Here is an 11,664-nt window from a genome sequence, read left to right as displayed (position 1 = left end):
TTTCAGAGCTCTTGGGAAATGTATCTCTTATAATCATCAGCAAGAAGAGGAGGGGGGCATAAATTTCAGGTAACTGATTTAACATCACAGCCAATGATTTTCAACGAATACAGTTGAGTTGAGGGATTAAAAATAATAAATAAAAGAATAAACGACGATCACAACACACTCACAAAAGAAAGAAAATCATGCGCCTATTAGCAGCACAATTGGTTGATTGATGCGTTTTCGTTTTTTAGCTATAAACACGTGGGGAGCCTAAAGAGTTACCAAAAGTGCCAGGTGTCAGTTTACGATCAATGATTATCAGGTTGGTAATAATAGTAATGCCCACACTGGATCACAGATCTAAGCCTCTCTCTCGTGAATTGTGACGTAAAACTTAAAAGAAAGCTTCGCTTTGCATCCACTACTACTTGCTCTCTCTCTCTCTCTCTCTTGCTTTCTCTCTCTAGCGCTCGCTCTCTGAGTAGATCGCATTTTTTCTTCTCTGCTAGCATTTTTGGTGTGCTCTAGCTTAGACATGGTGGCGGCATTGTTGTTATTATTATAGTTATCGTTGTGATCGTGTTCGTTGGTTGAGAAGATGAGTTATCGGAGTGTGAGGGAGTCTCTGATCGGAGGGAGGAATATTCCGGCAGTTTCGCAGCACCGGCGAGGTCATAGTCTGACCTCGATTTCCAACTCCAATTCCAAGGTCAACAGCTCCGCCGCCGTCCCCGACGAGAATTTGGATCTCTTCTCCAAAAATCGCCGCACTCTCTCCGTCACGTCCTCCGACGAATCTTCCGACGGTACGTCGCACTCACAAAACCACGTCGTTTCAATCATTTTTGAGAGTGGTTGAGTTGTGAAACGAAAATTGAAGCTCGATCAGTTGCGTTAAACTACGTCGTTTTAGTAATTGTGCTTTGGAGTTTGAACTGTTATTTATTTTTCAGTTTTCAATTGGGGAATATTCTTCTTTTTTGTTTTTTTTTTGGTATATTTAATTGGTGCTATTATTATTGTCTTATATATTGGGATCCCACAATACACAGTTTCAGTGAAGTTGGGGAGACTTTCAATTGGATCAGCAAAAGTGTCTCGAAGTGGGATTGATGATCTTTTGTCATCTACAGATGGAGGAAAGCATGATTACGATTGGTAAAAAATTTCAACACTTAATTTCAAGTTTTCATTTTCATTGGTTCATCAAATTCAGATCTATGTTTTATTGACATTGATTATGTCAAACTAAATATTAGCACAATGTGTTTTATAGTTTCAGGTTTAAATTAGTCCATATTAGTTGTGTTTCCATTCTTGGCTTTTGAATTCCTAATAAGTCAAGTATTATTTTTTAATCACTCATCTTCTTCACATTTTAAGTTTTTATTGGTGGGTTTTAGTTAGCTTAATTGGTAAACTCTGTTATTGTCGAATATGAGACCTAAGTTCAAATCCTGTCCAACACTAAAAATAAAAACTAATGGTTGTTTTGACTTGATGATAATGAGCAATCATTATGGAGCTGATGCCAAAGGTTTCAAATTTTATTGTATCTATCAAAGTTCATTCCTTTGGTTGTCCTTAATGCATGCTTAAACTTGGGCCAAAACGAGCGTTCTTTGTTTCTTTATATTTGGGTGAAGTATGGATTGCTGTGTAAAATTTGTTGAGTGCTAGTGGTTAATTTTGGAGATATCATCAGCTTGTTTGATTTGTAAGTGTTGTTGTGGATTTATGTTATTAGGCTTCTCACTCCTCCTGGAACTCCTGATTTTCTTTCGTCGGAGGGAAAAGAGTCTCAACCAATTTCAGCAGCTCCGAGAAGTAGTTCTTTAGCTAGATCAACTTCTGCCGTAAAGTCTTCAAGGGTATGCATCACGAACTCCCCCACCCCCTTTTTATTTCTATTTACTTGTTCCCTGAGAATTTTGGTTCAGAAATTAGATAATTCCAAGTGTCTTTGCTAAATGTTTTATCTGCATTTCAAGCATACTGAGTTACTCTCTTCCGGATAAACAGAAATATTGCCTCTCTCATGATGCCAGAATTTTTTTTAAGCAAAGATATCTATTTTAGACAACTCAGTTGCTGATAATGATATTTAATGGAATACGCCTTTTGAAGTTAGAATTATATATGAATGACTAATATCTCAAATCATCTCTGTTTCAGCTTTCTGTATCACAATCAGAGAGTAACCATACATCAAGACCAAGTAGAAGCAGTTCCGTTACACGTTCTTCCCTCTCCACTTCACAATATAGTACCTATTCCTCAAACAGATCCTCCTCAATCCTTAACACAAGCTCAGCTTCAGTCTCATCTTATACCAGACCATCGTCCCCCATCACCCGCTCTCCATCTACAGCAAGACCTTCTACTCCATCCTCCCGCCAGACACCATCGCGCTCCTCAACTCCTTCAAGAGCACGTCCAACCCCAACTAGCTCTTCCATTGACAAACCTCGGCCATCACTAAGCTCAAGACCCTCAACTCCTAGTTCTAGGCCCCAAATTCCTGCAAATTTGAATTCCCCTACTACTCGATCAATTTCTCGTCCATCTACCCCCACTCGTCCATCTACCCCCACTCGTCGAAATTCATTACCTGCTGTTTCTCAAACTGTTGGTCCTTCAACTTCAGTTGGGCGCATTCTATCAAATGGGCGCGCTTCAGCACCATCATCTAGACCAAGCTCACCAGTTCCACGAGTTCGTCCCCCACCACAGCCAATTGTCCCCCCTGATTTTCCCCTTGAAACACCACCAAATCTCAGAACAACTTTACCTGCAGACAGACCAGTTTCTGCTGGTAGGTCTCGTCCAGGTGCTGCTGCCACTGTGAAAGGGAACTCAGAAGCTCCAGCTCCCACCAATATATCAAGAAGACAATCATCGCCTATTGTCTCAAGGGGAAGACTTACTGAGCCTACTGGAAGAGGCCGTGTACATGCCAATGGACACCATGCTGATGTTCATGAGCCTCGGAAGCCCTCACATCTCCCAGAGTTAGCCATGAGGAAACCTGTGAAGAGTTCAACAACTGCCACAGAGAGCACTGGATTTGGAAGGACTATCTCAAAGAAATCACTGGATATGGCTATCAGGCATATGGTATGCACTAATTACTCCCAGTACAGGACTGATAATTTCATCATGTTGGGTGACTAAAAGATTTTGTTTGGAAGTGTTAGAATAATAGCTAAATGATTAAATTCATAATTTTCTAGCAGCTCAAGTCTGTAGGATGAGTGGTAATCTATTATGGTATCAAAGTAGGAATTCAAACCCACGAGTAGAAATTTGTCAGAGCAAGTTAGTTCAATTGTTTTAAATAAAGCCTAACAATTTATGTACTTTCTCTGATGTAGGATATAAGAAATGGCACGGGGAACAATCGTCCACTTTCAGGCACCACTCTCTTCCCTCAAAGCATACGATCTGCCACACAAAAAATCCAATCCATTCGTGCTCTGAGTGCTCCACCACCCATCATCAACAATGGAAGCCTGCAAAACAGCAAGCATGGAGTATACTCAGAGAATGGAAACAACAATATTAATAGGCCTGTGAATAATGGAAATGAATTGGATGATGGAGGACGATATTCTTCAAGATTGGGTGAAGTAGATATCTATGAGAGCTCCCGATATGATGCAATATTGCTCAAGGAAGACTTGAAGAATACAAACTGGCTGCACAGTATTGATGATAAGTTCGACCAAGGACCAATCTTTGATAATGGATTTGAGTCCCTACCAGAACCGTTTGGCCTATTATAGCATCTTTTAAGTGGGATTTCGATTTGTTACTTATTTTTTGATTATTGTTTTCTTAATATTTGGTTCTTTTAAAGAATGGAATCTGTCAAGATTGATCACTGAAAAACAGGAAGAATGAAGAGGTAATATGTGTTTTCTGATGAGAAACCAATGGGATCGTTGTTGGTTTTATGTTACTGGTAAACTGCACTGCAAAACTGAGATTGTTACATTACATTGACCTGTCTTGCGGGATATAAGAGCAATATCCCTCCTTAGGTTTTTACCCAATCATGTAAGCATAAGTGGTCCAAATCCAAATACTTGTGTATAATCACTTCAATGTATCTCATGGATCATAAAAATTGAAGGGAAAAAAATCTTATAACTTTCTTGGCCTTTTTTTTTTTCTTTTTTTCTTTTTCAATGGAAGAAAGCCAAGGATAGAATTTTGTGAATAGAGAGTAGAAGATTTTATTCAAGTCAACCTATATGGACATACAGATATCAAAGCTATTTGAGGCATCACAGTTTGTATTGTCTTAGCCAAACTCTATTGCCAATATATGTGGTCATCTACATTCCCATGTAGCAGCACGATCTGATAAAATATCAAGCTGGGTTACTTAATTAGCAGACCCGCTAATTTTGTGTCAAGGATCAGAAATTCAGTATAAAAAACAAAATAAACTGTACGAATTGGAAGTAACATGAACTCTGGATTGTTGGGCTGTTTATGGATAATACGGATGAACTCGCAAATTTAGCCTACACAACCATCTGTGGTGTGTGTGTGTGTGTGTGTGTGTGTGAGAGAGAGAGAGAGAGAGAGAGAGAGAGAGAGAGAGAGAGAGAGAGGGGAAATAAAAAAAAGAACAGCATCAAAGGCCGGGTGACCCAGCAACCCAAACTGACATGGTGGTGGGTACTACAATAGTACAATGGAACGATGTGCCGAAGTCCATTGGGCCAAGCTTAGGCTGCGTTTGGTTCAATGTAAATCGAATTTTGAGTGTAAAATGAATTTAGGGGAAAATGAATTCCCGTAAGGAAATTAAAATCCGGGCGTTTGGGTGTGCAATGGAAAATAGTCCGAAAAACAATTTCCAGTTTTTGGTAATATTCTGAAAATGCTATTTTCCTACAAATTTTTCACATTTTCTCAACTTCCAAACAAATTTTATATCAGAAAATCCACCACCACCCACACATCAGCACCACACAAAACCCACCACCACACAACACAAAACATCACCAAAACACCACCACCCACACCACCAACAACAACAAAAAAATCAGAGATCAAAGAGAGAAAGATTGAGAGATTGAGGGAAAGAGAGATAGATTGGGAAAGAGGGATCGGTCTTCAGCGGCGGCGACAAGATCAGTTTTGAGTGGGTTGAGAATAAGATCGGTCTTGGGTGGTGACGACGAGAACGAGATGCAAGGCGATTGGAGAGGTGGGTCTTGGGTGTTTGTGGATCGGTGATGAAGGAGGGTGGGCTAAGATGAGGGATCGGTGATGGATGTTTGTGTCGGAGCTTGGCTGGGCGGTGATTAGGGATTGGTGATGGGTGTTTGTGTCGGAGCTTGGCTGGGCGGTGATGAGGGATCGATGATGGGTGTTTGTGCCGGAGCTTGGCTGGCCGGTGATGAGGGATCGGTGATCGGTGATTGGTGCCGGAGCTTGGCTGGGCAAACCACCTGTGCTCTCTCTTCTTGCTCTCTCCCTCTCTCTCTCTCTCTCTCTTCATCTCTAAGTCCTGTAATTCATTTGAAGGTAAAATAGAAACTGAAATCCATTTCCGGCTTGAGAGGGTTATTTTATGGTCAACGCGGAAATTGATTTCCATTTGACCAAGTTTTCTGTGCTTACCAAACACATAGGCTGGTGTAAAATGATTTCCTGAAATCATTTTTAGCTAAAACAAACGCAACCTTAATGTAATTCTTTGGTTAACGTTGGCGGATGAATTAAGCAATAAGAATGTTGAACATAAAACCCTATTCCATCTAGAAGTAACAAAATCTAGAACATAACAAATAGACAAAAATGCAAAACTGACACTCTAACTTTCAGCCTTTTTAATTTCAGTTTTCTAACTTTTAGTTTTGTCATTTAAATCCTCTAATTTTCAACTATTGTCAATTCGGTACTCCATTAAACCTCAGTTATCTATTGCCGTTAAGTGAGCCAAAACGACGTCGTTTCGACGCTTTTTTTTTGTAATAAAAAAAATTAAGAAAATTGTTATTAAAATTGTTTTTTTTTTTTCATTTTCTCTCTCGTCGGACTCTCTCTCTCACTTTCTCGTTCTCTATCTCTTTGTCTCACAGTGTCGTGGTGCAAGGCCTCACCGCCGCCACCGACCTCCACCCACAACCTCCAGGTCGGCCTCTAAAAAAAAAACATTTAGAAAGACCCTCTAAATCGACCCTCTAAATTCAAAACTAACCCGAGTTGACTCCAAATCCCCTTCCTCCGTCACTCGGTTCTAACAACAGCAATAACTGAGTTGTAACGGAGCCTTGAATTGACAAAAATTGAAAGTTAGAGGACTGAATTGACAAAATTGAAAGTTAGAGAACTGAAATGAAAAAAATGTAAAAGTTAGAGGGTTAGTTTTACATTTTTACCTAAATGGATTGTTGATCAAGGAGAAAACACATGTGGAAACAGAGGTCAAGGGCATTAGGGTTACAAGAGGGTGATCAAAATACAAAATTCTTTCACAGTTGGGCATCTCACAGATATAAGAGAAATAGAATTGAGGAATTGAAGAATGAAGCAGGAATGGCATGTACCGATGAAGAGGAGATCTCGAAGATTCTGATTGGTTATTATCAGTACCTATTTACTTTGGCCTCAGCATCAAATGTGGAGGAAGTACTAATGGCAGTTCCCACAATTATCACAGATGAACAAAATGCAATGCTAACTGTTGAGTTTGTCAAGGCTGAGGTGGAGGAAGCACTACAACAAATGGTACCGCTAAAGGCACCAGGACCCGATGGATTACCTCCTTTATTCTACCAAAAATTTTGGCCAGCTATTGGTGAGGATGTTTTAAAGGCAGTTCTAAATTGCCTAAACTCAGGTTCTATCCCTTCTTCCATAAATCGTACTTTTATAACTTTAATTCCTAAAGTTAAAAGCCCTTCTATAGTTTCAGAATTTTGCCCCATTGCTCTTTGTAATGTCATATATAAACTTGTATCTAAGGTTGTTGCAAACAGACTCAAAAAAATTCTGTCATATATTATCTCTGAATCACAAAGTGCTTTCCAATCAAATAAAGCTATTTCAGACAATATTCTGGTGGCTTTTGAATTGCTTCATCATATGAAGACACAAAAGTCAAAGAAAGCAGGCTTCATGACCCTAAAGCTAGACATGAGCAAGGCGTATGACAGAGTGGAGTGGCGTTTTCTGATTGAAATTATGAGAAAGATGGGTTTTTATGATACTTGGTTGAATCTCATCCATGAATGCATTAGCACAGTGTCCTATTCAATCTTAGTAAATGGGGAACCCAAAGGTGAAATCTTCCCTTCTAAGGGAATTCGCCAGGGGAACCCATTGTCACCATATTTGTTTTCATTATGCTCGGAAGGGTTGAATAGAATGATCCAAAAAGCTGAAAGGGAAGATATTATTAGGGGGTTCTCATTATGCAAAAATGGGCCAAAGATTACCCACCTATTTTTTGAAGATGACAGCTTATTATTTTGCCGAGCAAGGAGGGAAGATTTACAAGCTATCCAAAACATCCTAACCAGTTATGAGCATGCATTCAACCAAAAAATAAACCGAGAGAAGACAACACTTTTCTTTAGTAAAGCTGTGTCCGATGATATGAATGGAGGAATTCTTAATTTTCTAGGGGTCCTAGAAATAAAGGAGTATGAGAAGTACCTTGGGCTGCCCGCTGTTGTGGGAAAAAATAAAAAGGCGAGCCTTAATTACATCAAGGAAAGGGTGTGGGCAAAACTTCAAGGTTGGAAGGAAAAGCTTTTATCTCAAGCAGGAAGAGAAGTCTTACTAAAGGCGGTGGTTCAAGCTATCCCTACTTTCACAATGAGTTGCTTCAAATTGTTGGTGGATTTGTGCAAAGAGATTGAAATGCAAATAAGAAAAGTTTGGTGGGGCTAGCGTGGTGGCCAAAGGAAAATCCATTGGAAAAGTTGGGAAATACTGTGTAAATCGAAATCCGAGGGAGGAATGGGATTCAAGGATTTGATTAGATTTAATGAGGTTATGTTGGCAAAACAAATTTGGAGATTACAAACTGAGAAGGCTTCTTTGCTGTATAAGGTGTTTAGCAATAAGTACTTCCCTTCAAGTTCGATGTTTGAAGCAAGAAGCTTCACGAGGTCTTTTGCTTGGCAGAGTTTACTTAAAGCTAGGCATGTCATCGAAAAAGGGATGATGTGGAGAGTTGGTGATTGCTCATAGATTTGGGTGTTCCATGATAATTGGATTCCTGGATGTTTCCCAACTAAAGCTGTATCACACACACCAAGATTTGAGGATGACTCCACCGTTTCTTCACTAATAGACCAGTCTACAAAGGAATGGGATGGGCATCTGATTGATCTTAAATTTGCACCCTTTATGGCTCAGAAAATAAAGGTCATTCCTTTATGTAGAACGGTGATGGGGGACTGCCTAGTTTGGCCACGAACTAGGGACGGAAACTACTCGGTAAAGACTGGATATCAGCTGTTGGGAGAGTTAGAAAACAGGGAGGTAGCATCGGGGTCAAGCAATAAAGACCTGAGAAGTTTTTGGAAGGGCATTTGGAAGTTGCAAATTCCAAATAAAATAAAAAACTTCTGTTGGAGAGCATGCACTGAGTCCCTTCCAACCTTGGCGAACTTACATCGGCGTAAGGTAATAAACTTTCCTCTATGCAGCAATTGTGGGAAGGAGAGTGAAACTGCACTGCACGCACTATGGGAATGTGATAAAATACAGGTATGCTGGGGCCTTGGTTTTAATAAATTACGACAACTATAGCTGCGCTTGGGCTCTTTCATGGACTTGGTGTCTGTCGTGAGACAACATGAGGAAAATCTGGAACTATTCACAGTGTTAGCATGGTACATTTGGTGCAAACAGAATAAGTGCCATTTTAATGAGCAAAGCTTGCCACCGGAGAAGCTCTTTGATGCGGCAGAATCTACTCTAAAGGAATTCCAAGGCAAACCTGAAAACAGACCCAAGAGAATTAAGCCACAGCCTCAACATTGGTCACCACCAGAACCTGGAATATAGAAAGTGAACTATGACGGAGCATACTTTGCGGAGGAAGAGGAAGATGGAATTGGTGTTGTAGTGAGGAACGAACTGGGACCGGTAATGGCCTCCTTAGCAAAAAAAATTAGTCATGCCTTCAACAGTGGAAGTTCTTGAGGCGATGGCAACAAGGAGGGCAATGATCTTCATGGAGGAATTGGGCTTGCGTCAAGCCATTTTTGAAGGAGATTCGAAGCTAGTTGTAAAGGCACTAATAGGTGACCGCCCAGACTAGTCTAGTATTAGGCACATTGTAAAAGATTGTAAGTCTTTAATGGGTTTTTTTCAAACCTGTTCTTTCTCTCATGTTAGGCGGCAAAGCAATGGAGTAGCTCATGCTTTAGCTAGGAGAGCAAGAAAGTCTTCCCCCTTATCTGTATGGATGGAATCTGTTCCACCAGATATTTCCTACCTAGTGTATGTTGATGTAACGATATAATTTCTTCACATTTCAATAAAGTGGATTGATACTTTCTCTAAAAAAAAATCCTAACTCAACCACTGCATTGATGTTCAACATCATGGTTAAAATTTAGAGACATGTGTTCGATTACAAATTTAAAAATCATGGTTATTACTCTTTAGTTGTTATCTTATTTTCACCCAAATGGCAAGATTCACCAATTTATTTTTCTTTTCCCAATTTTTTTTTCCTTTTAGTTTATACCTTTTTTCTAAACAAAATTGCAAGATTCACGACATTGTTTTTTCTTATGATCTTATCCCCATTTTTTCTTTCTTCACAACATTTTTTTTTTTTCATTTAATATCCCATTTTTCTCTTTTCACAGCATTTTTTTTTTTCAATTAATGGTTCCCATTTTATATTATATACTATATAATAAAAGTTGAGCTTAGAAATTGTGATTACACCAAGTGGCTACACCAAATTGCAGTAATTTTTAGATAAAAACAACATTTTTTTTTGTTTATTTGTTCTTATCAATTTCTTTGGATAAAATAATAATAAGCGTTTTAAGTTTTAACAAAACATGAAACCTACAATAAGTGTTTTCTAAAAATTTCAAAAAGAGATTAAATTTAGTTGGGTGGTGCCATACAACTACAACCTTCAATTGTGTCTACCTAAAATATTATCAACAAAGCCTTAGGAACGAATTACCTAAAAAAATTAAAAAAAAAAGAAGAAGATAGAAGTTAAATATATATATATATAAGAGATTAAAATTATACCTAAAAGTAAATAAGATAGAATTAAAAAATAAATAAAAGAAATAAGATCGAATTGAATACTATTGACTATTGTGATCAACCTACGTTTTTGTTATTTTTTCACTACATTTCTTCTTCTTCTTTTGGGATAAATATGCATCATATGTCATCTTTTTCCTAATAATAAAGTAACAAAAGAAAGTATTTGATTTTCATCTAAACTCCTTTTTGTTCATATCAACTTCTTCACAACTTAAAATTCTCTCTATATATATACACAAAATTTTTTGGCAAATTCTTCTTTCTACTACCTACCTTACAATTGTTTTCTATATTCTTCCCTTCTTCTCTCTTCCTTACCTACAACCTTGCAGGTATTTTTTTTCATCAAATTGAATAGATTTTGTGTATTTGTTGCCTTTTTATTTTTTAGGTTCTAAATGTTTAGAACAATTGGTAAATCATGAACACAAACTTGTCTAGATATAGATCTTAGAGTCTACAGGTATTATTAGACAATGCTCAAGGTGATTCAAGTCAAGATTCAAGAACATATAAGCTACAGGAAGAAGATTTCATAATCTGTCTGGTTCGATCGATCGAAAGACAGGCTCGATCGATCGAAAGTCGTATCTGCAGAATTTTAATTAAGCCCAAACAGCAGTTCAAGCCCATTAGGATTAGGGTTTCTAATCTATTTCTCCCAGTATATAAAGGAAACCTTAAGCACGTTTTTATGAGGCTTTTCAGAGAGAAAAGAGTGTGCCTATTTTGTATTTAGGGTTTTGTTCCTAAAAAACTCTCTTATGTCTTCTACTAGTGCTATTCCTTGAAGAATCTCAAGATCCGGTATTGTAGAAGTTGCTGCCTTCTCTTGTCATCAAAGGTGTTGATGATCTAAACCTTCAAGGGTGGTCTTGGAGTCACAACAGGAGAGTTTGTGTTGCTAAACCTTTGAGTGGGATCTCAAAGTCACAAACGGGGGTGTTTGTGTTTTGCAAAGGCCAAAGAAAGAAGGAGTCCGTGGATTCGAAGTTTGCACGTGGTCGTGTCAGTAAGTTCTACTGGTTGGTAGCAATAAGAAGTCGAGCGTGGGGGCTTGTAAGTCTTATTCTATGAACTTCGATTCTTTCTAGTGGATTTGTTTTTTACCTTGATGATAGCTAGGTTAAATCCTCCCTAGGTTTTTTACTGGTTTGGTTTTCCTGGGTTATCATATCATTGTGTTTTTATTTTCCACTGCTATACATTGATATGGTATATTTGTGTTAACCTAGATTTGTTAATTCGACTAAGTAATCACTTGGCTAATTACCTAGGTTAATTTGTTTATGGTTTTAAGGGGTCTAAAAACTAACATTATTATATACTATATGATTTTTATCAACAAGTTTTATAGTTAGGTTGAAATTCTATATTTGGGTTTACAAGTTATGTTGA

At 38.3% G+C, this 11,664-nt stretch overlaps 1 protein-coding gene across 1 annotated transcript; it reads left to right on the top strand.

The window, feature by feature from the left end:
• Nucleotides 1-382: 382 nt before the first annotated feature.
• Nucleotides 383-4,142, top strand: LOC126692587 (uncharacterized). Its single transcript, XM_050388250.1, has 5 exons — nucleotides 383-794; nucleotides 1,041-1,146; nucleotides 1,736-1,859; nucleotides 2,164-3,105; nucleotides 3,363-4,142. Exons 1-5 carry the CDS (start codon nucleotides 587-589, stop codon nucleotides 3,771-3,773), a joined length of 1,791 nt encoding a protein of 596 aa, XP_050244207.1. The 5' UTR covers nucleotides 383-586; the 3' UTR covers nucleotides 3,774-4,142.
• The last annotated feature ends 7,522 nt before the right edge of the window (nucleotides 4,143-11,664 follow it).

This window comes from Quercus robur, chromosome 7 (genome assembly GCF_932294415.1).
Source record: "Quercus robur chromosome 7, dhQueRobu3.1, whole genome shotgun sequence".
Classification (NCBI taxonomy): domain Eukaryota; kingdom Viridiplantae; phylum Streptophyta; class Magnoliopsida; order Fagales; family Fagaceae; genus Quercus; species Quercus robur.
This window is presented reverse-complemented; position numbering and strand designations above follow the sequence as displayed.